The 27,499-nt window shown below is 43.3% G+C and overlaps 1 protein-coding gene across 1 annotated transcript in view; it reads left to right on the forward strand.

Moving 5' to 3' along the window:
* Window positions 1–1,040: 1,040 nt before the first annotated feature.
* LOC308327716 (matrix metalloproteinase-24-like) overlaps window positions 1,041–27,499 on the forward strand; it is a gene marked incomplete at both ends in the record, with an annotated part of 41,963 nt that continues 15,504 nt past the window's right edge. Inside the window, 2 exons of the mRNA XM_080781241.1 lie at window positions 1,041–1,121; window positions 26,396–26,529. Coding sequence (XP_080637367.1) covers window positions 1,041–1,121; window positions 26,396–26,529 — 215 coding nt within the window. The remainder of the gene's footprint in view (window positions 1,122–26,395; window positions 26,530–27,499) is intronic.

Consider the following 27,499-nt stretch of genomic DNA (forward strand, 5'->3'; position numbering starts at 1 on the left):
CAACATCAATAATGTATCATTCTGATGCTTTGAGGTGTAGAGATATTAGGCCTACCTGAGAATAATAGATTCTATCACTGAGGATACGTCCCAGGTGCATCCATGCCATGTATTTATAGTTATATGGTTTTCTATTTACAGTGACTCAGCCATATAGGAATAGACTATGTGACAACCAGGTATAGTCTGGTGACCACCGGAGAGACGGGTGACAGCCGGGATGTAGACGGCCCCAGCCTGTGTCCTCCGTGAGGAGGTGAGCAGTGTGGGTTAGGGCCCCCAGCCTGTGTCCTCCGTGAGGAGGAAGCCCAACAACCCTCGGTGAGGCCTTTAGGAGGGCCATGCAAGCAGCAAGCGGAGCCGCAGCATACCATTTCCCTGCGGAACCATTGCCCACCACTCCTGAATGAACTGTCTGGTGCTGGGACTCTGGTGCAACGCACAGGTCCCGGGCCTGGTGAGAGCAGGAGTGGACCTGGAGAGACGTAGGAGGGGCCCGGACAGGAGTCAACCCACAGAGCCTATAGTCCTTCCATGCACCAGCCCAGCCCATGGCAGAGTAGTTCTGGAGTATTGTCTACCAGCTGGTTGTTTTTATGTCATGCTTGCACAGATGGTCTAGTCAGGTACATCTTCTTCCTCTACCTCCATTGAATGAAGGGGACATCCTAAAGATATGGAAAAACCTGCATGTCCCATTTGGTTCTATACCCCTGATAAAGAGAAGGACAAGTGAATGTTGCTCAGAAAAGTTAACTTTTTGTTATCTCTGCCCTAATGCCCCCCCCCCCCCCCCCCGCCCCCCCCCCTGACATGTGTTCTTCTGGCCACAAAGCAAATGTCTAAGGGTCATCTCTCCTTCACCATCCCCCCACACCCACACCCCCGCCCCTCCCCTAAGGGTCATTTCTCCTTCAACCTTCCCCCTCCCTCCATGTTTAAAAGTAGGCATTCCAGAGGAAGAGACATTCAGTCGGTCAGTTTGTGTGGAACCACCAGGTCCAAGACATCACAAAGTCCACACACCAGGACAGGGCACCATGGACACTCTCTACATTCTGCTCCTGTTGGGTTTCTGTTCTGCTCTCGCTGACGCCGATGATGGAACCTTCAACGGGAAGGTAAAGATTCAACAGACACCAGTCATTAGAGAGAGAGGGAGAGAGAGAGAGAGAGAGAGAGAGAGAGAGAGAGAGAGAGAGAGAGAGAGAGAGGGAGAGAGAGAGAGAGAGAGACAGAGAGAGAGAGAGAGAGAGAGAGGGAGATCAGTATTGTATTTACTTCCAACACTGAGGTCTGCCTGAGGGAAGGGGGGGGGGGTGCACTGTGTGTGTGTGTGTGTGTGTGTGTGTGTGTGTGTGGGGTCTGCACTTTTCTCCAGATGGCTGTGTGTGCGTGCGTGCGTGCGTTTGTTTCACAAAATGCAGAATGCTGGGTTAAATGCTAACTATTGTAGACAGGAGAGGCGCTAGCCCCCCCTATGCCCAGCTGTGTGTGTCTGATTATTGGCTGTTGAATATCCATATATATAGCAATGATTTGATTGGGTGACATATTGAGGATAAATGTACACACACACACACACACACACACACACACGTTGAAGGGATAGTTTTTTCTAACTTGTCTTAAGCTGTATGAAATACTTGCCATTAATATAGTTGCAACTGTATTAATTGATTGCCCGAGTCCCGTGGTGGGAGTTCTGCTCTGGTTTTGGTGAAATATGAAATAGTTCCGGTCATTTTGTGTTCACGCGCACACACACACACACACACACACACACACACACACACACAGCCAGTATAGGACACAACGAGCTGTGTGTTTGTTTACGTTGTGTGATTCCCTTTGTGCGTTCATTCATTCAGAAACAAAGTGAGTACATTATTTTAGGTCCTATAAATGCTAGTTTGCAGAGGTGGGGACTTGGACTCGAGACTCGAGACTCGACTTGGACTCGAGTCCCGATTTTGATGACTTTAGACTTGCTTGATCAAATCAAAAATAGACTTGGACTTGCTTGGGACTTGAATGCCAAAGACTTGAGACTTGACTTGACTTGAACACCAAGGACTTGAGACTTGACTTGAGCCCTCTTGACTTGAACATTTTCAAGTCACTTAATACCTTACAGCATCTGATTATCTTTTGTATGACATGTAAAATGGTTTGGTATTGGTATATAAAGTAATGCCGCGGATCGGATATCTGGTCGATATCAGCCAAAAAACGTGATCCGGATCGGATCGGACTACAGCGAAAAGCACTGCAAGCACTCCACTCCAGTCCATTCCAGTACTCCACTCCAGGACATTATTCCTCCAGCAGTGTTGCGCTACAGAGGCATTGGCAGCCAGTCACACTTCACAGTGGCAATGCTGCACAGTGCAGCCTGCACTGTGCAGGCTGCTAGGCTAGCCACTAGCCATTACTGCGCGCTGCTACTCAGTGTGGAGAAAGCAGCACTGCCGCTCCCTTGGACCCTTATGGGAGTATTATATATTATAAAACAAAAAAGACCCAACAGCCGAGTGCAAAAATGGATTCGCCACCGTGGCAACTACAGCAGCAAAGTTTCAGCCTGAGCTCCATGCAAGCTAATCTTTAGCATTGATTAGCGTCAACATCTTAGAGACGGAACAGCGCAACATGCTGACAGCTGAGCTGAGCATGACGACATGCTCATGTTCTTAAAATGATATCTCCCCACAGTCCCCAACAGTTTTGCTTGACAAATATGACCGCTGTTTGTCAATACTTATGTGACAGACCATGCATGCTATGATGCTAATAACTGCTTAAGTGCTAACCAATGCTTAAATAGACGGACGTCACTAGTTACATTGTCACGGACAGACAGTGTGCTGTGTAGCTGTAAGACAGTGCACGGTTTGGGGATCAGGGGTCCCCACTCCCAGCCAAATGATAGGTTCCATTTGTACACTCTAAATTGACATTGATTTTACAATATAAACAAATACAAAATAATAATTTGGGGTCCCAGAGATACAAATTGCTGGGTCCTTAAAATTTAAATGATGATCATTGATAGATGATAGATCCATAAAAAACACAGCTGCTGTATTGGGGCAAATGAGTTTCAAAACCTATATTCAGAATTAATGTGTATAGCCTACCTATGCTATTGATAAATGTATTAACACAAAAAAACCTGATCAATGTGCATAATAATAAAAAAGGCATAGAATACAATAAAATAAATTTGTCACTAGAACACTTTTGAAGTATAGGCTCAAGTTGGTAAAAAAAATGATTTTAAATCGGTATCGGATCGGGAGTGGAAAAAGTGGATCGAGGCATTATGTAACATTCCTCTTCTACCCTGTATTTGAACACGGTTTCAGTGCAAGTAATGACATTTTACCATTGTAATAATAATAGCCTGCTTGCTCAGGGGAAACATTGAATTTGTGTCAGATCCTGTGTCTCGGTGAGACATGACCTTTGACATGATCTAAATGGCTCAATAGAAGAGCAGAGAGACAAACTACAACCACCCCATTGTACAGAGTGGTGCTTTAAACACTGTCCTCACGGAGGAAATTGAAAAGTACAGTATCGTTGTGGAATTGTGGAAAATGCTCATGATTTATGTAAATCTTTACATATCATTAATTAGTATTATGTCTTGGTGGGACTTGTTTGGGACTCGAAACAAAAGGTAAGGACTTGGTTGGGACTTGAAACAAAAGGTAAGGACTTGTTTGGGACTTGAAACAAAATGCTTAGGACTTGGTTGGGACTCGAAACAAAAAGTTCAGGACTTGGACTTGCTTGGGACTTGAATGCCAAAGACTTGAGACTTGACTTGACTTGAGCGCAAAGACTTGAGACTCGACTTGGACTTGCAACATAGGGACTTTATCCCACCTCTGCTAGTTTGGTAGTTCAGTTAAATCTGTGACTCTGTATTTTACGTTCTGTGAGTCTTGTGTTTGTTTCATTGGTAACGGCAGGGCTGCCATATGTCTCACCCTTTGAGCGTGACAGTCACGCGATTTAACCCTTTACCACGCACCACGCCACACATGCCATTTCACACGCATTATAAATAACAATTGCGTCCTCACTCACAAACGGTAAAATAGCCGATGTGCATGAGATCATGCAGTGGGAGGGTAACCGGTGGACCAAACAGTGTGACGCATGGAAATGAACCATGCGGAGTTTAACGTCGCTAAAGAAATATTTGTCATGGAAGACAATATAGCTCCAAACAAGTTACAACAAGTGAGTAAAAGTGACTATATCTCTCTTCTATACTGGTGTGTGGCGTCTCTGGCTTGATATGAGGAAGTGGAACGGCCCGTGCACATTATAGGGACAAAGTCGTGTGTGTGTGTGTGTGCGTGTGTGTGTGTGTGTGTGTGTGTGTGTGAAGGGGGAGCCGCATCGCGACTTGTTTCTGTTCAGAGAGAGAGAGAGAGAGAGAGCCCACAGATGTGTGTGTGTGGGCATGGGGAAATCATGGAATGGTTTGAACTATAAGCAAATGTAAAAATAAGGCATTTTCCCACTTTCCGGTTTTCTGACTTTTTATTTCACAACATATTCCCCTAATTTACACTGAGATTATGGGGTGAATGAATGTGGCCAGACCCATCTTCTCTTTCTGTCATAGTGACATATTGTCCTGCATCAGATCATGTCCAAATCAGGTTCTCCAATCTCCAGTAGAGATTTTTGACTCCGAGTCCCTTGTGTGTGTGGCTGGCTGGGTCTGAGCACTGTGTGTGTGTGTGTGTGTGTGTGGCTGGGTCTGAGCAATGTGTGTGTGGCTGGCTGGTTGGGTCTGAGCACTGTGTGTGTGTGTGTGTGTGTGTGTGTGTGTGTGTGTGTGTGTGTGTGTGTGTGTGTGTGTGTGTGTGTGTGTGTGTGTGTGTGGGGGGCTGGCTGGGTCTGAGCACTGTGTGTGTGTGTGTGTGTGTGTGTGTGTGTGTGTGTGTGTGTGTGTGGCTGGCTGGCTGGCTGGGTCTGAGCACTGTGTGTGTGTGTGTGTGTGTGTGTGTGTGTGTGTGTGTGTGTGGCTGGCTGGTACATGGGTATCTTAGTGATGTAGTGAATCTTGGAGTCCAGGGGCCTATTTCACGAATCTTGGATTAACTAATCCAGGATATAGGCCAAAGCCAGGCTTTTTAAGTCCTGATCTTTACAGCCTGGTTTATTCCGTTCCACTAAAGCCAAGCGAGGCTCAGAATTGGCGGATTTGGCGAGCCGGGATCAGCAAGCCTGGCTTAATAGACAGTCTGGCTTGTTGTCTCTAGACCCCTTCTGTGGATCAAAGATTTACTGATCCTTCTTCTTCATGGGGTATTAAGGCAGTTTGCATCCTTAATAGTTGCATTACAGCCCCCTTCTGTATATCTCATTGTCTTTACTAATCTATTCAAGACCAACTGATACAAGGACTTAAGCTTCTAAAATAAATACTGCTGCTGTAATTAAAGAGAGAACATACTCTCAATAGTGGATAGACTGAATGATTAACTACCCCAAAAATATAGTTTACATTTTACCACTACTATTAACTTAAAACAGAATTCTTAATATTGTAAGCATAATGATATTGTCGCATTGTGATATTTGGCCATAACTCCCTCCTCTGAGGGAGCTACCTTTGGGGAAGGGGGTTGTTTTCCAGACAGGGGCCAGACTGGTGAGGGTCATAGGTTCATGGGTTAGCATGCCAAAGTTTGTGCTATTGCCATTGAGAATGCATTGGGCGTTTAAGTTACATAACTCCGAAACTACAAAACATTTCAAAGTAAAAAGTTCCAGCATGTGTTTCCACAGTAAGCTGAATTTTACAAAGTGTGAATGGAGTTTCTAGGTGAAAGTGATTTTTTGAAGTGCCACTATCTGCCTATAAATGTCTCAAATTTGAAAGCACTATATTTCTAAAACTATGAAACATTTCAAAGATTCCTTTTCAGGCACACATGTCCACCGTAGGATGAACCTAAATAGGTTTGAATGGGGTTTCTAGGTGTAAGTATGTAGGACTAGTAGTGGGTGAAACGTTACAATATGTTGTAAAACAATGAGTAATGGTAATATTTAGTGGTTTTCACTTTTACAAAGAATAATAATATAATATAATAATTATTCTTAACCGTGCACTTGCACGACAGCAAACCTATTCATGGGGAACATTCACCAAAAGCAGCTGATCTACAAGCTCACAAGCTGTCATGTTGTGCAGCCTATATATTTTGGTTATTTGATTTTATATAGTGCTTAAATTAGTCCTTTAATGCAGACCGATACAAATAAGGCAACATAAACCCATAATAATTGAATACATCTGGAAAACATCATTGGTTTGTGATCAGTTTGACTGCTTAATGAACAGTAAAGACATCAGGATTAGGTTAAACCTGGCTGTTAGCCTGGTCCGGAGCAGGCTAAGTCCAAAGCATAAGTTCCCATGGTAACTTATGTAGCATCACTTTCATGAAACCGAATCAAGCCTCAACATATCCAGGTTAACTGGTTAAGTTAATCTGGCAAGATCAACCAGCTTTCATGAAACCGGTTAAGCACTGATCCAGGATATATTAAGCCAGGATATGTGTTAAAGCCCGGCTTAATCTCTAATCCAAGTTTCGTGAAATAGGCCCCAGGCCTATTGCTAGTTGTTGTACTACTATTATTATTATTATTATTATGTCGTCAACCTATCAAAATGGGCTGTTTATGGTTGACCTTTTGACATGTGATTGCATCCTGCATGCTAGTGAATAATGTAAGTTAATGCTTGAGTTCACACTAATAATGATAATATGTTTATTTCTGTTTTATTGTTATTACAGACCACACATTTAAATGATCGTATCCGGGGTAAATACATCTGACGGATGTTCTGGGCGATACTTCCGCCGATAGCTTCTCTGTCTTACGTTGTGACCAGGCTTTACTTTATGCTTCTCTGTCTTACGTTGTGACCAGGCTTTACTTTATGCTTCTCTGTCTTACGTTGTGACCAGGCTTTACTTTATGCTTCTCTGTCTTACGTTGTGACCAGGCTTTACTTTATGCTTCTCTGTCGTACGTTGTGACCAGGCTTTACTTTATGCTTCTCTGTCGTACGTTGTGACCAGGCTTTACTTTATGCTTCTCTGTCTTACGTTGTGACCAGGCTTTACTTTATGCTTCTCTGTCGTACGTTGTGACCAGGCTTTACTTTATGCTTCTCTGCCTTACGTTGTGACCAGGCTTTACTTTATGCTTCTCTGCCTTACGTTGTGACCAGGCTTTACTTTATGCTTCTCTGTCGTACGTTGTGACCAGGCTTTACTTTATGCTTCTCTGTCGTACGTTGTGACCAGGCTTTACTTTATGCTTCTCTGCCGTACGTTGTGACCAGGCTTTACTTTATGCTTCTCTGCCTTACGTTGTGACCAGGCTTTACTTTATGCTTCTCTGTCGTACGTTGTGACCAGGCTTTACTTTATGCTTCTCTGTCTTACGTTGTGACCAGGCTTTACTTTATGCTTCTTTGTCGTACGTTGTGACCAGGCTTTACTTTATGCTTCTCTGCCGTACGTTGTGACCAGGCTTTACTTTATGCTTCTCTGTCTTACGTTGTGACCAGGCTTTACTTTATGCTTCTCTGTCGTACGTTGTGACCAGGCTTTACTTTATGCTTCTCTGCCTTACGTTGTGACCAGGCTTTACTTTATGCTTCTCTGTCTTACGTTGTGACCAGGCTTTACTTTATGCTTCTCTGCCGTACGTTGTGACCAGGCTTTACTTTATGCTTCTCTGCCTTACGTTGTGACCAGGCTTTACTTTATGCTTCTCTGCCTTACGTTGTGACCAGGCTTTACTTTATGCTTCTCTGTCTTATGTTGTGACCAGGCTTTACTTTATGCTTCTCTGCCGTACGTTGTGACCAGGCTTTACTTTATGCTTCTCTGCCTTACGTTGTGACCAGGCTTTACTTTATGCTTCTCTGCCTTACGTTGTGACCAGGCTTTACTTTATGCTTCTCTGTCTTACGTTGTGACCAGGCTTTACTTTATGCTTCTCTGTCTTACGTTGTGACCAGGCTTTACTTTATGCTTCTCTGTCTTACGTTGTGACCAGGCTTTACTTTATGCTTCTCTGTCTTACGTTGTGACCAGGCTTTACTTTATGCTTCTCTGCCTTACGTTGTGACCAGGCTTTACTTTATGCTTCTCTGTCTTACGTTGTGACCAGGCTTTACTTTATGCTTCTCTGTCTTACGTTGTGACCAGGCTTTACTTTATGCTTCTCTGTCTTACGTTGTGACCAGGCTTTACTTTATGCTTCTCTGTCTTACGTTGTGACCAGGCTTTACTTTATGCTTCTCTGTCTTACGTTGTGACCAGGCTTTACTTTATGCTTCTCTGTCTTACGTTGTGACCAGGCTTTACTTTATGCTTCTCTGTCGTACGTTGTGACCAGGCTTTACTTTATGCTTCTCTGCCGTACGTTGTGACCAGGCTTTACTTTATGCTTCTCTGTCTTACGTTGTGACCAGGCTTTACTTTATGCTTCTCTGTCGTACGTTGTGACCAGGCTTTACTTTATGCTTCTCTGCCTTACGTTGTGACCAGGCTTTACTTTATGCTTCTCTGTCTTACGTTGTGACCAGGCTTTACTTTATGCTTCTTTGTCTTACGTTGTGACCAGGCTTTACTTTATGCTTCTCTGCCTTACGTTGTGACCAGGCTTTACTTTATGCTTCTCTGCCGTACGTTGTGACCAGGCTTTACTTTATGCTTCTCTGCCGTACGTTGTGACCTGCAGGCTTTTCTCTTCACAGATGAGTAAGCGTGAGAGCGAGGCTACCCTTGCCTTGAGTTGCTTAGTGGATTGGATGATTGCACTCTCCCATAGTAATACAAACAACACATCGCCTATTGGCCTTTTTGTCTTTTTTACACTTAGACACTAATTGCAGCAATTTGTTGAGGTGCAAAAATAAGAATTATTTGTAAAAGCATGTACTCTTGATTAGTCTTGAACGCAGTTAAAAGTACATTCAAAAGCAAGTACTTTTTTACTCTTATACTTACATTTTGACTGAGCTATTCTACTTGTAGTGGAGTAAATTTGACCAGGTCGTATTTTGTACTATTCCGTCCAGCTCTGCTTGTAGGTTGAAGTGTGTTCAGACTTGTGTTGCTCCAAGGTGAGTTTTAGGCCGACCCACTGCAGACAGTCGTGTTTACAGACTGTGATGTTCTCGTGTGAGACCCATAATCTAATCTCTGACCCATTCCTCAAGGAGCGCTGTAGTTCCAGGCTATTGGCAGAACATGTGTCGACACGCACGCACGCACCCACGCATCCACATACGTACTTTACACACACGCTCAACACTCTTTCATTTAGTATACAGATAGACACACATAGAATCATCTCTAAATCTGTGCCACACGTTGAGCGTGTAGATCTGCTGCTTTTGCTACTTTTGTGTGACAGAATGACAAAGTAGGCCATTCATTATTAAATAAAGTTAAAATATGGAGATAAGATGTAACAGGGCATTGCTCTGCAAAAGGTGCATGCGCTTGCGTGCGTGTCTGCGTGCGTGTCTGCGTGTGTGTCTGTGTGCGTGCGTGCATGTGCGTGTGTGTCTGTGCGTGTGTGTGTCTGTGTGCGTGCGTGCGTGCGCACGCTCAGTCTTCACTTTTCTGCCCTCACTTTTATCTTCAATATGTACTTTGCTCAGCCAATCAAATCATTGCTATGGGGTGATCAGCCAATCACAAGCCAATGTTTGTGTTTACACAACCTGGAAAGCTGGGCATAGGAGGCACTAACGCCCCTCAAAAAGCTGATCTACAAGCTCACACAGTGTGCTTTCTGAGCTTGTAGACCGGCTATTTCCAAATAGAGCTCTCTCTCGCTCTCTCTCTCTCTCTCTCTCTCTCTCTCTCTCTCTCTCTCTCTCTCTATCTCATGTTTCTTTTCCCTTTTTACCTCCTTTATGATTGTAACTGTCCTAATTTCCTATTGTATTGCTCACCTTTCTGAAAACGTGTACATATGGTAAAGGCATGGTGAGATAGTGCCATCTACTGTGGTCTGTTCGTCTAGGTTCATGGGCAGGTTGAATTAGGCTCACCTAAGCAGCTAATCACCTCATTTCAAGCACCTGTTGGGTTTGGGCATGCAGGTGCAGAGCTTGATTGAAGTGAGGCAGAATTAATGGCACCTGTGTGAGCTGAACTCAGGCAGAACCAGCTGAACTCAGGCAGAACAAGATTAACTCAGGCAGAACAAGATGAACTCAGTCAGAACCAGCTGAACTCAGGCAGAACCAGCTGAACTCAGGCAGAACCAGCTGAACTCAGGCAGAACAAGATTAACTCAGGCAGAACAAGCTGAACTCAGTCAGAACCAGCTGAACTCAGGCAGAACAAGCTGAACTCAGGCAGAACAAGCTGAACTCAGTCAGAACCAGCTGAACTCAGGCAGAACCAGCTGAACTCAGGCAGAACCAGCTGAACTCAGGCAGAACCAGCTGAACTCAGTCAGAACCAGCTGAACTCAGGCAGAACAAAATGAACTCAGGCAGAACAAGCTGAACTCAGTCAGAACCAGCTGAACTCAGGCAGAACCAGCTGAACTCAGTCAGAACCAGCTGAACTCAGTCAGAACCAGCTGAACTCAGGCAGAACAAGATGAACTCAGTCAGAACAAGATGAACTCAGTCAGAACCAGCTGAACTCAGGCAGAACCAGCTGAACTCAGGCAGAACCAGCTGAACTCAGTCAGAACGAGCTGAACTCAGGCAGAACAAGCTGAACTCAGGCAGAACAAGCTGAACTCAGGCAGAACCAGCTGAACTCAGGCAGAACAAGCTGAACTCAGTCAGAACAAGATGAACTCAGTCAGAACAAGCTGAACTCAGTCAGAACAAGCTGAACTCAGGCAGAACAAGCTGAACTCAGTCAGAACAAGATGAACTCAGGCAGAACCAGCTGAACTCAGTCAGAACAAGATGAACTCAGGCAGAACAAGCTGAACTCAGTCAGAACAAGATGAACTCAGTCAGAACAAGCTGAACTCAGTCAGAACAAGCTGAACTCAGGCAGAACCAGCTGAACTCAGGCAGAACCAGCTGAACTCAGGCAGAACCAGCTGACTGAGTGGTGCAAGGAGCTCTTCCCACGTCTAAAAAGAGTGTCCTTAAAATAAAGAATATAAGAGAAGATAACGCAGCTCTCCTAAAATAATCTGCAGAAGGCGCACACGGTATGTCACATGTTGGTGTTTTCTTTGTTTGTAAACAGTGTTGTAATTCCGCTGCGCGTTTAATTGTTTGTTTACATTTCATTGTGTTTGTGTAAATATTGTGTTTCTTTATATAATAATATGGACATCATGATTGACTTACAACAAGGACATTCATATTTCATGTTTCATTGTGTCTAAGAGAATGTTGTTATGTTTTTGTTACAGTTTTTCACGTTGTCTTGGGGTAAATAAACAACCTTAAAGATATCAGTTGGAGCGTCATTCTGCTGGATAGGGGAAGTTACAGTGATGAATTCCTGTTCTGTTCTTTAACTATATATAAAGTGTCTATTTGTACGTCTCTAAATGTTTTGATGAATTGAACAAGGTGGACCCTCTTGGTAAACAAGTGTAGGCCGTCCACTCACAGTTAACAGTGCAGTGCATTTTTATTAAACAAACGCATTGCCGATCGAAAAACAGGATAATTCAAGCTTTCCGCTTATACAGCTGCAATGTTGGTGAGTTAGACGTTGTTTAATGCAATTAGATAGGACTGTTCTGTTTGGGTGAATGGGCTGTCTCTGACATCACACGACTAGCACTCTCAATATCACGTGACACTGACCATCCCCTGTGTCGCTTCTTCAACCTCGTGCCATCAGGTCAAAGATACAGAACCTTACCCTGGAAAAAGGTCCGTTTCAGTAGGAGTTTTGTCCCCCTCAGCCATCGCGGCAACAAACTGCCCCGCCGATAGGATGGTTTTCTGTACACAACTCATGTTTCTTTTGTATTGTCTTGGTGTTATGTTGTTTCTGTACTATGTGTACAGGTTAATGTCAGAATAGAATACTGATATGATATTGGTTTCAGCTGTTACTATTCCACAACATATACAAACATGACCCGCTGTTATTACTTCAGTCTAAATGAGGAGCTCATCGCTTCAACACAAGTATAATTAAAGGCATTTGGAATGACATCAAAATGTAAATTTTCAGGATTCCAATTCCAAAAATAGCTTCAGTTTGAATATAGCAAAAATAGCCGATCTACAAGCTCAAAACGCGTCGCAGCACGACACGTTTTGAGCTTGTAGATCGACTAGGGGACTAGGTTGGTCTCCCCTTGTCCCCCATATATGGGGACTAGGTTGGTCTCCCCTTGTGTCCCCCATATACAGTGGGGTTCCATTCGTTTATGCCAGCCCAGTACCCATAGTTACCTCTAGGTATTTAAAAGTACCTGGGTACCTATGGAAGTCACACCTCTGATGGGTGTGGTTTAGTGTTTTCTTTTCACCTACTGTGTAATATAATAAACAGACAGTAGGTGGCAGTAGGGCAGTAGGACAGAGGCCAGTGCAGTATTCAGCTTGCAAATTTAATGAAAATTTGAAGGGATGTGCCAGGGACCCCCCATTTGAGAGGATATGCCAGGGACCCCATAAGAGAAGGTTTTTACAGCTATAGCAGTGACTCTCAACCCGTTTAATTTCAAGGACTCCCAGTTTGACATGCATTAGTCTATCTATGGAGTATGGAGGGGGGGTCCCTGTCGTGTCTCTTCGGGTGGGGGGTACACCCCCCCACCCAACTATACAGCTTGCAAATTTAATGAAAATTTGAAGGGATGTGCCGGGGACCCCCATTTGGGGGGATGTGCCAGGGACCCCCATTTGAGAGGATATGCCAGGGACCCCCATAAGAGAAGGTTTTTACAGCTATAGCCATTAGTCTATGGAGGGGGGGTCCCTGGCGTGTCTCTTCGGGTGGGGGTCCCTGTCGTGTCTCTTCGGGTGGGGGGTCCTTGGCGTGTCTCTTCGGTTGGGGGTCCCTGTCGTGTCTCTTCGGGTGGGGGTCCCTGTCGTGTCTCTTCGGGTGGGGGTCCTTGGCGTGTCTCTTCGGGTGGGGGTCCCTGTCGTGTCTCTTCGGGTGGGGGTCCCTGGCGTGTCTCTTCGGGTGGGGGTCCCTGGCGTGTCTCTTCGGGTGGGGGATCCCTGCGTGTCTCTTCGGGTGGGGGTCCCTGGCGTGTCTCTTCGGGTGGGGGGTCCCTGGCGTGTCTCTTCGGGTGGGGGTCCCTGCGTGTCTCTTCGGGTGGGGGTCCCTGGCATATCTCTTTAATCTGAATATTGTGTTGATGATTATTGATGAAATGTTTGCAATGAAACACTTTTTGTACTTTTGGTAAACACCCTTCTGCCCACTTTTTTATATAATTATATATTTAGTTACATCATACCCCCTGTTCTGAGGACCCCCTGTTCTGTGGACTGGGGGTTAACTGTACATTAACTGTACATTAATTAAAGTTTGCAAATAAATGTAGTGGCGTACAAATACAATATTTGCCTCTGAGATGTAGTGGAGTAGAAGTAAATAAAATACACATTAACAACTATACACAATTTGGCCATTTTAAAATAGCGTGTGAGCTTGTGGATCTGCTATTTTCAAAATATTTTTATATATTTGAAAACTTGAAATGAGACAGAAAATCTAAATTAAATTAAATTCAAAGGAGCTTTATCAGCATGAGAAAATGTACGTTTACATTGCACTCAAACTCTATTTCCTGCCTTAATCTCCTTCCCTTTTTTTTTACTTGTAAAACTGATGTAACAGCTTCTGATTCTGAGAGACAGAGGAAGTTTTTTTATCCTTTATTGTCAACAGCAGATCTACATTTCCACAACACACATTACGTGTGTGTGTGTGTGTGTGTGTGTGTGTGTGTGTTACTGCTTTGGGGTCTCACAGTCACTCTCTCAACCCCCCCCCCCCCTATATGCCCGGTCTGTGAGGTGTGAAAACATTTCCCCACCCCCACCATGCAGGCACCTCTTAGTGTTACTTTTAGTAGCAAATTCACAACAATCCATTGAACTTTAGGCCTGCCTAGGCAATTAAACTATCTAGTCTTAGACAACAAATTTTTTACACTGGCTTAAAATAAACTAAAACATAATTGCTCAGCCTCTTCAAACAAAACACAGATTTTAAAACTTTAGTTAGTTACTATTGCAAACCAGCACTATAGGCTATGTTGTAGCCAATTTGATGATTTTATTTGTGGTTAATTTCTTGTGAAGTTGCTATGACAACCTGGGCAGAGGCGGGCTCAGTCAATCACAGGCACAGCCTACTTGTATGCGTCACAGGTGCACGGCAGGAGGGATTTTGGGAAACGTCACAGGGAAGCCACACCGTTTTTCAACCGTGCGTGTTTTGTTTGTTTTCAGTTGTTTTGAGTTATCCTTTGTTTATTTTGCATCACGAGGTATTGTTTAAGTTAAAGTTTAAGTACCCGGTTTATGTCATGCCTTATCCACCCCTGCAAGCAAAATAAAACATCTTTAAATGCACTCAACGAGACGACCTGAGTTACTGTCATCATCACCACGTGTTGGAAAGAGCTTCACACCATATCCCTCACTGGCTACTTTGCATGATCTACAAGCTCATAATGTGGCAAATGACGACATATTGTGAGCTTGTAGATCCGCTATTTTCAAATAGTCTACTATACTGAGGAAGTGGTTAATGCATTTTTTTGGCGTACAAGTACAGTATTTGCCTCTGAGATGTAGTGGAGTAGAAGTAGAAGTATTGGAATTCATGAATACTAAAGTAAAGTACAAATGCCTCAAAATTGTACAGTACCTAAGTAAATGCACTTACTTTCCACCACTGTGGAATGGTGAGTGACTTTCTTAATATCATTTAAATATAAAAACTTAAATTAATAGGTTTACCATGCATGCCAAAATAGGATTTTTTCAATGGTTTTGTAATGTCATCAGGAGTAAGTCAGTAACAGTTTATATTTACCCCTGATTGTCACTAGGCTCTTTGAATATGCTTTCTCAAAGCCTGTATCTGTTTAAGAGTAATAAAACAAGTATAAGGTTTAATCCTATTTAGGCCTATCAGTTTTTTTCCTTCCTGAAAACCCTAAAAAAACTTACTCTCTCTCTCTCTCTCTCTCTCTCTCTCTCTCTCTCTCTCTCAGTAGCCTCTGTAGTAGGCTGACTACTGTATACAATTAACATAACCTGTTTGGCTAGACATTGTGGGGACTCTGGGGAGAGATAGTCAAATACTACTAAAAACTGTACAGAGCCTGCTTTTAATTAATTCAGATGGCATATGAAAAAAACAGGGGGTCCTCAGAACAGATTGTTCAAAGACTGAGCTTAAATCTGAATTTGCTACACCAAATCATAAGAAAACAAAAAGAAAGCTATCTCACACACTGGAACAGATCTACTCAAAACCAGAGCAAAATGGAATGCTATTTAGCTCTAAACAGGGAATACACATTAGTAGAATACTTGAGCACAGTAACTGACCCAAAACTAAGGAAAACTTTAACTCGATATAGACTCAGTGAACACACAGGAAAAAAAACACAGGAGAGCACAGTTTGAAGTGAATAACAGGCACCATTGTTTGGGACACAGCTAAAGGTGTTGAATGCGCCGTGGGGGGTGGGGTAATATGAACTGTAAAATTAACCCATTCTGAACGGGAACCCCTTTTGGTGTTAGCATCATGTCATGCTTTAGCTATTGAAAAATAGCAGATCTACAAGCTCGTAGCGCGCCGTGGCGCGCTACGAGCTTGTAGGTCTGCTATTTTTGAAAAATCGAAGAACGACTGACATTTTCAGAATCTGATCTCAGGTCAGAATGGGTTTAATCAGACCAGTGTGTGTCCAGTGGAAACCTCGTATGAATCTGATCTCAGGTCAGAATGGGTTAAATACAAATTAAAATACTCTCTTGCATCCAAAGAGCCTAAAGTATTGCCGATTTCCAGTGCTTTTGCTTCTACTCCACATCTCAGAGGCAAATATTGCAATTTGGCAGGCAGGCAGACAGACCCTGACTATCTATGCCAGTGTTTCCCAACCTGTGTGTCGCGGAGCTTTGGTGCTCCGCTTGATGTGTCCAAGTGCTCCCCGTAATTTGACCGAAATTAAGTTATAGTGTTACTTTCTGTCAAATCAGGCGGCACACTAACTCTCCCCCTTAAGCAATATTATAGCTACTGGGCTGCAGGCTTATTATTGTTGCGTCATTGTTGTCACACGTCTAACCATTAGACGTGCGATAACTACAACACGGAACAATAGACTCTAACGACCCTCGGCCATTGAAATGTTAATGCTTAGATGCATCCAGAAGACGCTACATTTCGCTCCCTCCAGAAAGACTGGAGCGCGCAGAGCACATGCACGTAGACAGCAGACACATACAGTCCCGACCAGGAGGTAAAGTAGGCTAAACGTGACGTTGTTGTGATTAAACATAATGTGCCACGAAAAATAGCTGTCCATAGATGTCCAAACATGATCGCCTCGTTCGGCCAACAAAATATATCTCCCTCCCTTCACAGAAGCGCAGTGATGCGTGATTTATTCTTCGTCGTACACGTGTTATGCTTGCATGCTGAAAATGGCTGATCTACAAGCTCACAACGCGTTGCGGACGCAGCGCGTTGTGAGCTTGTCGATCAGCTATTTTCAGCACGTGGAAATAAGCAGGCTGTGAGAACTGAGACCCTTCACAATAAAAGCATGCAGCGTTCACAAGTTGGCCCATAATAAAGACAAGGAAAAGGATTAGGTGGCATTTCACATTGCATAATGAGCATTTTGTTTTTAAATGAGGCTCTGTCTCTGTCCTTTTCTTTCTCTTTAAAGTTATTTGATGTGACGGGGGGACCCCCATTTGGGGAGGTGTGCCGGGGACCCCCATTTGGGGGGGATGTGCCGGGGACCCCCCATTTGGGGGGGTGTGCCAGGGACCCCCGTTTGGGGGGTGTTTCCCGGGGACCCCCCATATGGGGTGGTGTGCCACGGACCCCCGTTTGGGGAGATATGCCAGGGACCCCCCCATTTGAAGAGATATGCCAGGGACCCCCATTTGAAGAGATATGCCAGGGACCCCCATTTGAAGAGATATGCCAGGGACCCCCATAAGAGAAGGTTTTTATAGCAGTGACTCTCAACCCGTTTAATTTCAAGGACCCCCAGTTTGACATGCATTAGTCTATGGAGTATGGACCCCCATTTAATGGAATTTATATCTCTGGGACCCCCAATATTTATATTGTAACATCAATGATAATTTAACTTTAGAGTGTAGAAATGGAACCAAATGGACCCTAACCGCGTACTCAAATAAATATTACTTGTAACAGTATGCATTTTAATGTATTTCAATATTACAGTATTGATACTTTAGTTTACAGTACAAATTTACTGCATATTGCTAGAAGCTACATATTAAGACTCAGTGCATGCAGCTCTGCTCATCATGGGCCGACGCCACCTGGTGGTTGAATAGCCACTCCACATATTAAAATAAACCTGTGGGTGTGGCTGAGAATCTGGGGGTGTGTCTGTGGGTGTGTCTAACATAAATACCCATAGGTACCCAGCAATGTCATTTTGAGATTGAGGCGGAAACCAAGAGGATCCCACCGTATGGGGACTAGGTTGGCGGAGGGTGTGTAGAGCCCAGGATCACATTAGATGATTAACACAGGGGTGGAAAAATGGGTCACAAAACCGTGGGATAAAAAATATATATTAAAAAAATAAAGTTGCCCACCCCTGACTTAGACCTACATTTATACTCTTCAACTTCAATATTTTATAGAAATATTGGGCCTTTTTATGTTACAAATTGTGTAGGCTATTTTGCCCCTCATGTCACATAACTGTATAGGTGTATTACATCAAAATATAGTGGCTATTTTAGTTCTCAGGTGTATTAAATCAAATATATAGTGTGTATTTTAGTTCGCAGGTGTATTAAATCAAATATATAGTATGTATTTTAGTTCTCAGGTGTATTAAATCAAATATATAGTATGTATTTTAGTTCTCAGGGGCCAATGTATCGTTACCTTATAAACGGATTAAAATCTCCAGCAGATGTAACTTGAGTCCATACATAATGGAGGTCTGGTTCCCCCTACTGGTGATTGTGTGTTATTGTAGTTGCAACGCCAGTTTTGTGGAGGGTTTATTATGGTGACATAATCTGCTGCAGTGACATAGAGTCTGGAGGGCTTTCCTCCACTGTGTGTGTGTGTGTGTGTGTGTGTGGCATGTGAATCTGCCAGCGATACGATACATTACGATACACAGATGATCCCTGTGCTTTAGGGCGCTTTCACACCGGACATGTTTGGTTCGTTTAAAACGAACCATGGTCCGCTTACGGCTTACCCCTTTGGTTCGGTTGGTGTGAACATGCATCCGAACTCTGGTGCGGATCAAAGAAACGAACCATGGTCCGCTAAAAAAGGCCGGACTCGGTTCGCTTCCAAACGAACCACGGTGCGGTTCGTTACTGGTGTGAATGCATTCGGACTTTATAGAGGACCAAATACAGTACGATAGCCAAAATAGCTGTCGGGCTTCGGCAGTTGTGAGGCTGCATTAATAATTAGTTATAAAAGCATGTATTTTTTACGGGGATCACTATTGATATGACAGCTGACAGTCTGATTTTATTTTAATAGTAGACGCATGTCGAGGCGCAGCGCAAATGTAATGGCAGCGTACGAGGTTCACATGCGCAAAAATAACAGATGTATAATTATCGACACGGTCCACACGGAATGGTGTACGGTATATGGTACACGATGTAAGCTTGTAGATCTGTTTATTTTAAGCATGCGCCGCCGTCACGCGAAGTTATGACAAAGCATGCGATGCATGAGTCTTCATGCGAGAGTTTCTCTTTCAACTCGTGTCCCCTCCTTTTTTCTGTCTGTCTGTCTGTGTGTGTGTGTGTGTGTGTGTGTGTCAGTGTGTGTGTGTGTGTGTGTGTGTGTGTGTGTGTGTGTGTGTGTGTGTATATTTATATGGGAGAGACGCAGAGACAGAATTTGAAATATTTAAAATCATCCATGTCGCGCACGGCCGCACGTATAGAGAAAAAGCCAATGTTAAATAAGCTATACACAGGTGGTCCCAAATGATTAATTGATTAGGCCTACATCACTATAGCAAAAGACGTAAAACTAGGTCAACTCAATTAGCTGCAGCGGAGCTTTTCTGACTTGAAGCTCAATAACCTACTAACTGACCACCTTCAAGTTTAAACCATAAGATGACATGGAAATGCCCGCCGATTTGATGCGCAGAAATAACATATATCTAATCGGGTCAAGGTGCACACATGGAAGAAAAGTCATTTTTATCGGGGATACCTTGTAGGCTATACGTCTCCGTGAATTGTATGCACCAGCAGCAAGCACATTATTGTTCAAACACCTGCTCCTGTTCATCTGTTGCTCTTATTTGGCTAATAAAATAATTAATAAGAATGAATGCAATAGCAAGTTGTTGCTGTTCTCTTCTCTCTCTGTGTGACTGAAGGTATGCCCCAAAAATTGTAGACAGTGATTTCCCCTCATGTTCTTTTTCCCTCACTATTTGGTTCGCTTAACATGTCCACGTGTCATTTGTTTACATATTTGGTACGCTTTACAAAGTCCAGTGTGAACACCAAACGGACCAAAATCAAAATGCAAATATTTGGTCCTTGGTCCTTGATCCGGACCTTCTAAGCGAACTTTGGGTGTGAAAGCGCCCTTAGACCCGCTGTTGACCTGTCTGTCTAGCATCAAATGTTGGATGAGTGAGAACTTTCTCAAGCTAAACGAGGATAAGACAGAAGTTCTCATCGGTTCTAGTGAGCAGAAAGAATCAATAATAAGCAGACTTGGTAACCTGACTGTAGAAAGTAACAGTAAAGTAAAGAACCTGGGGGTTATTATTGATTCTGAATTGAATTTCAATTCACACATTAACCATGTTACCAAGATTGCCTTTTTTCACCTTAGAAATATTGCACGAATCAGAGCCTATTTGTCCTTGGACGATGCAAAAACGCTAATCCACGCCTTTGTTTTTTCTCGGCTTGACTACTGCAATGCACTTTTTTCAGGACTGCCTAAGAAAACAACTGACAGACTACAACTTGTCCAAAATGCAGCAGCCAGAGTTTTAACTAGAACAAAGATGAGAGAACATATTACTCCAGTTTTGGCATCACTGCACTGGCTTCCGGTTGTTTTTAGGATTGATTTTAAAATTATTTTACTTGTCTATAAAGCTCTCAATGGTCTCGCACCTTCCTACCTACATGACTGCCTGCCTAAATATGTCCCAAACCGCCCCCTAAGGTCTTCCACTGCCGGCCTGCTCGCTTTGCCAAAAAAAATGGCAACTAAAAAATACGGGGAAGCAGCTTTTTGCTTCTACGGGCCGTCGGCATGGAACAAGCTCCCACTGTACCTTCGTCAGGCAGCCTCTGTAGATATTTTTAAAGCTCAGCTCAAGACCCACTTCTACAACATTGCTTTTAATTGATCTTTTATTTTTTTATTTTTGTTATTCATGTCCTCACTGTATTGCATTACTGCTTTTAATGTTGTTGCCTTGCTTTTCTTTTATCCTCCATTTCTCTGTAAAGCACTTTGAGCTGCATTTCATGTCATGAAAGGTGCTATACAAATAAAGTTTTATTATTATTATTATTATTAGACTGAGATACATGGAATCCTCTGGTGATGCGATGCGATACGATTCTCCCTCTTCCCGATGCAATGCGATGCGATAACCATTTAGTTCAAATCAATGTGATACGATGCGATTCACCCCTCTACCGATATGATGCGATTCACCCCTCTACCGATACGATGCGATTCACCCCTCTACCGATACGATGCGATTCACCCCTCTACCGATACGATGCGATTCACCCCTCTACCGATACGATGCGATTCACCCCTCTACCGATACGATGCCATTTGATGGCGATTCATCACAATAGAAAGGATTTATATTAAAGCTCTATTAATTTCCCAAAACATGTAAAAATGCATTACATTGTTTTACTGTAGGTTAGTATTATAGCTCTGCATCTCAAACAACCCAACTTATAGAATTCTGTAAGTAAACAAAGGGTCTGTTCTCCGCTGGTTATTGTGGCATTTTTAGATTACTAATAATCATAGGCTATAGTATAATTATTATATCTCAAAGGTCAATTTGAGGTTTTGAGTATAGAGGGTTCAAGAGATTAAAATGTAATAGCCTATCGTTCATCAATTAATGTTACCAACATATAAATAGAAAATAAACAAATAAACAAAACAAAAAGTACAGGTCACACTCGTAGTGCTGTCAAACAAGTCTATGTCTAGTTTAATCTGCAACAGTTTTATAATATAATTGCCTATGTATAGTGGGGGTCCCTACTTGATCTCTCACTCTCAGCTAAGTGGTCCTTGGCTTGACCTGAAAAACATTGAAGACCCTGGCCTGCATGTATTATTAACGTTATAAATACATAGCAGATGTACAAGCTCACAACGCGTCTCATCCACGCCCCGCTGTGAGCTTGTGGATCTGCAATTTTAGGCGTGCGACACCGTTTTGCTGCAGAATATAAATAAGGCTTCTATCCCAGAGAACAGCAGGGGAAAGCTGGACAGTGGAAAGTTGGGAAACGGTTGTAAACGACTTTAAACGCAAGCAGTAAACCCAGCTGTGGCGTTGTTGTTGTTGTACACGTGTGTGCAGACTGCAGAAGCTTTCTTTAATTACAAATTGATGATGATCGCGAGTCGCGACGCAGATTTGCGTCGGATAATCAGCAAGCACAGCTTTGGAGTGTGGATCATTACCAGCAGTCCAGCACGCAGCGCTACAGTGAAAAGTCAACTGATCGACGGACAAAGCTACTCGGACAGCTATTTTATAAAGCTAAAGAGTAAAGGTGGTGCTTCTCGTTTAATGCGTGGGGCTCACTTCTGTTAGTCGCGGGTGCTCTTTATAGTCTGAGTCTGTTTGTTGTCTCAACGTGTCTACTCTGCACCGTCGTACGGTAGCTTCTGTTCACTGACTGTGGGCGCGTTCGGAAATACCACACCGCCACCGGAGCACACTCTTCTATTAGTTTGCATTGCACAGTGGGCTCAGTGCGCTATATCCGAACGCGCCCTGTGTGGCTGCGAGAGACCTTTTTTCCCTTCCTTTTCTGATGGTACGTTGAATGCGCCTCGGAAACACAGGATAGGGTGAAATTTACCATGAAAAAACAGTGCAACCACGGATTTTACCGATGCAAGCACTCCGCCAATGATGCATCGAGATTTCACCCGTCAATTTTACCGATACACAGTGAATGAACCGATTCACTCGCATCGCGCACGTCATAATCGATGTATCGATACGTATCGATTATTTTCCACATGCCTAGTGTGTGTGTTAGGCATGTGGAAAACAACCTTTAGCTTTATAAAATAGCTGTCCGTCGATCAGTTGACTTTTCACTGTAGCGCTGCGTGCTGCTAATGATCTACACTCCACAGCTGTTCTAGCTGATTCTCCGACGCGAATCTGCGTCGCGACTCGCGATCATCAATTTGTAATTAAAGAAAGCTTCTGCAGTCTGCACACACGTGTACAACAACGCCACAGCTGGGTGTACTGCTTGCGTTTAAAGTCGTTTACAACCGTTCCACAACTTTCCACTGTCCAGCTTTCCCCTGCTATTCTCTGAGATAGAAGCCTTATTTATATTCTGCAGCAAGACGGTGTCGCACGCCTAAAATTGCAGATCCACAAGCTCACAGCGGGGCGTGGATGAGACGCGTTGTGAGCTTGTACATCTGCTATGTATTTATAACGTTAATAATACATGCAGGCCAGGGTCTTCAATGTTTTTTAGGTCAAGCCAAGGACCACTTAGCTGAGAGTGAGAGATCAAGCAGGGACCCCCACTATACATAGGCAATTATATTATAAAACTGTGTTGCAGATTAAACTACTTGTTTGACAGCACTACGAGTGTGACCTGTCATTTTTGTTTTGTTTATTTGTTTCTTTTCTATTTATATGTTGGTAACATTAATTGAGCTATTACATAGGCTATTACATTTTAATCTCTTGAACCCTCTATACTCAACCTCAAATTGACCTTTGAGATATAATTATTATACTATAGCCTATGATTATTAGTAATCTAACAATTCCACAATAACCAGCAGAGAGCAGACCCTTTGTTTACTTACATAATTCTATAAGTTGGGTTGTTTGAGATGCAGAGCTATAATACTAACCTACAGTAAAACAATAAATTGCTTTGAATTTAAATGTAATGCATTTTTACATGTTTTGGGAAATTAATAGAGCTTTAATATAAATCCTTTCTATTGTGATGAATCGCCATCAAATCGCATCGTATCAGTAGAGGGGTGACTCGCATCGTATCGCATTGATTTGAACTAAATGGTTATCGCATCGCATCGCATCGGGAAGAGGGAGAATCGTATCGCATCGTATCGCCAGGGGATTCCATGTATCTCTAATGTATCGTATCGCTGGCAGTGCATCGAGATGCGTATCGAATCGTGAGATGAGACGAGATTCACATGCCTAGTGTGTGTGTGTGTGTGTGTGCGCGCGTGTGTGCGCATGTGTGTGCGTGTTTCACAAAGCGCTGTGGGCTAAATGCTAATTATTGTACTCGATCACCAAATGCTTTTTACCCAAAGCCTGAGGGTCTATTGGTCTGTTATTGTATCTGACAGGATTGTTCCTATTTTTGAGAGGCGCTACCCCCTCCTGATTGGCTGAGCAAGTACATATTGAGGATAAATGTGAGGGCAGAAAAGTGATTGGCCAGAATTACATTTGTGATGATTTAATTGGCTGATCACGGAATATGATGTATGATGAAAAAAAAAATACTTTTAGTTACTGCACTGCACCCTCTACTGATAACTATCTACCGATAACTATCTACCGATAAATATCTACCGATAACGCCAAGAGAAAACCTCATAGACAAGATTCCCTTTCGGTGAAAGAAAAATCCCTTTTTGGCCAAAAAAGTGGACGCTGCGTTCATGATTTGAGGCTTTTTGTTAAAAACGGGCCAATCCTGCAAACTTTGAAAGCCAATTAGGATGGAATATGACATATTGGACGGATCCGTCTTGAACACATGACTATAGAGATAGTGTGTATCGATTTGCGGGATTTTTTTGACAGAATCTGGAGGAGTAATATCAACAAATGTGTTTTTCAAAAGTCGGACTCCTGGTGGCACTATAACAGGCCGTTCTGGAAAATTTGGGGCAGAGCTTCATCGTTGGCATCCAGGGAGTGTGTGTGCCGGAGCTGTACACACACACACACACACACACACACACACACACACACACACACACATTTCGATTTCTTTATTTGAATCCACAAATTACAATTAATTTTACAAGGAAACAAATATAACGGGGTTGACAGTTCATGTTCACTTAAGGATACACATGGCACCTCCTCCTCCACACAGACAAACTGCCTATAACAGCCCAAACAGAGCTCAGTATTTGGCAAGTTGTTTGGCTTTGCTTTTTGTCATGCCAGCTATTCTTACGTAGGCCTGCACTCGTCAGTTTATGCACACGGCCCAGGCTTCCGAATATCAGTGCGGCAAATCTACAGCGATACCCCAGGTTTGTTATACTTCCAAGTAATGGTTGGTACTTAGAATGTTTATCTTGGAATGCCTGGTCCATGTACAGATCAAAGACACAGCCCACCTCCAGAATCAGGACCTCCTTGTGACTGGTGTCAACAAAGACAACATCAGGTGTATTGGGGATGTTAGCAAAGACATCTCATTGCACGGCTAAACCAATCTGGTAACACAATGTTTATACATTGCTGCACTGGATGGCACATACTTTCGAACTGCATCAGACACTAGGTCAACAATCCGGTCGTGGCGAGCAATATACAAATTTGTGTATGCACTACATCCATTTGTTATGTGTGCGATGGATTCTAGGTGTTGTTCAGAATCATGATGGTTTTTACAGAGTGGAGTGTGGGTGTCGGCCTGTCGGGATACCAGATTGACAGATTGTACTTGGTTGGAAATACTTGCAGTCTTGCTTTGATGGTGAATTTTAAAACATCCTCCCCAATAGCAGCATTTTTGTACATGGAATGTGAAACAGAGTGAACGGCTGAATCAACACAGGCCAACTTTCCCTGCAGTCGAAGGCCACGCCAATGTTCTTTGGCTTCAGTCTGTTCTGTGCTAAGCAGAACCCTTCAGTCTGTTCTTTGCTAAGCAGAACCCTTCAGTCTGTTCTTTGCTAAGCAGAACCCTTCAGTCTGTTCCGTGCTAAGCAGAACCCTTCAGTCTGTTCTGTGCTAAGCAGAACCCTTCAGTCTGTTCCGTGCTAAGCAGAACCCTTCAGTCTGTTCTTTGCTAAGCAGAACCCTTCAGTCTGTTCTGTGCTAAGCAGAACCCTTCAGTCTGTTCTGTGCTAAGCAGAACCCTTCAGTCTGTTCCGTGCTAAGCAGAACCCTTCAGTCTGTTTCGTGCTAAGCAGAACCCTTCAGTCTGTTCTTTGCTAAGCAGAACCCTTCAGTCTGTTCTTTGCTAAGCAGAACCCTTCAGTCTGTTCTGTGCTAAGCAGAACCCTTCAGTCTGTTCTTTGCTAAGCAGAACCCTTCAGTCTGTTCCGTGCTAAGCAGAACCCTTCAGTCTGTTCTTTGCTAAGCAGAACCCTTCAGTCTGTTCCGTGCTAAGCAGAACCCTTCAGTCTGTTCCGTGCTAAGCAGAACCCTTCAGTCTGTTCTGTGCTAAGCAGAACCCTTCAGTCTGTTCTTTGCTAAGCAGAACCCTTCAGTCTGTTCCGTGCTAAGCAGAACCCTTCAGTCTGTTCCGTGCTAAGCAGAACCCTTCAGTCTGTTCTGTGCTAAGCAGAACCCTTCAGTCTGTTCTGTGCTAAGCAGAACCCTTCTTGCCGTGTCTTCCTGTAGTCTAGTGTCCCCTCCCTGGTGGGTGAGGGTAGCCTTCACTACAACGCTGGAGTCTGTAATTAATCCATCAGAGATGGACACATTTTCGTTGTTTTTTGCCCATTACACACACACACACACACACACACACACACACACACACCAACACACAATTACTATATAACACATTTTATTAATTCACTATACATATACAAGGTATGTTGGTGTTCCTTCAAAGTGCTTGGTTATTTCTTATTGTGGAACAAATCTTTTAATGGTGTCTTGTTTGTCTTTGTGTCTCCACCAGTCATGGCTGAGACAATATGGCTACCTGGCTGACAGCAGGGACTCGTCTAACCAGGATCTGTCTGAAGCCATCAGGGAGATGCAGAGGTCCTACAACCTGGATGTCACTGGATGGTTGGACCAGCAAACCATCACGTATGTCTCCTACATCTACTCATGTAGCTCCTTGGTTTGGTCAACCATTCATTAATAATAATAATAATATCTGGGATTTATATAGCGCTTTTCTTGATACTCAAAGACGCTTAAGTGCTTTTGTGTGTGTGTGTGTGTGTGTGTGTGTGTGAGAGAGAAAAGAGAGCCCCCCTCAATTGCATTCTAACTAAGAGTTTTGGGCGATAAAAAAATATATTTTTCAATTACATTTATCGCCAATATGACGCTAAATGTACCGTCAAAAACGCTAGCCTGACCTATAGCCACTTGTTGCTAGCGCCGTAGCCCGTCGCCAACGCTTTCAAACTGTTTTCAGTCAGACCACGTGATGTACTGTACCACCCATATTCATTTCGGGGCATTTCATTGGACCTTTAAAGATGGAGTGCCCTAAAACATGATCATCAGGTATTATTACAATATAAGGGGGAAGAACTTTTTCCAAAAAGTGTACAGTATTTGTTAAAATCATGCTTTTATGTGGACACGCTCACCAGTTCATTAAGTATGCCTGGTTTGCCTGGTGGGTGGTGATGGGTGGTCAGTGGCGTGCACAGACACTTTGAGGGGCAGGTGCTCAAGTCAAACAAAAGGGCACCTTGTCTGGCGCGTGGAACCAACGCCCCCTGCTGGCCTGTAATTAGTTTTAACTGACTAAATCAGTGGTCTGGATAACAGTCAGTCTCAATAACATTAGTACATAAATGTAATACTTATTTTATACTCTGCACTCTCACAGCATTAATTCATTTATAAGAAGTCAACACATTCACAACGAGACAATGTAGAATTATTTTCATCATCAATAGTACAGCATGGAATTGTGGATAAAAACTTATCCAAACACATTTCAATCTGAGGTGGTCTGTCTGTGGCTCAAATGTTGAAAATGGTTGTTGTGGACCTTGAGATAAAAAAGGGTTGAAAACCACTGGGATAAATAATGACA

Source organism: Protomyctophum bolini, assembly GCF_963924005.1.
Source record: "Protomyctophum bolini genome assembly, chromosome: 13".
Lineage (NCBI taxonomy): Eukaryota > Metazoa > Chordata > Actinopteri > Myctophiformes > Myctophidae > Protomyctophum > Protomyctophum bolini.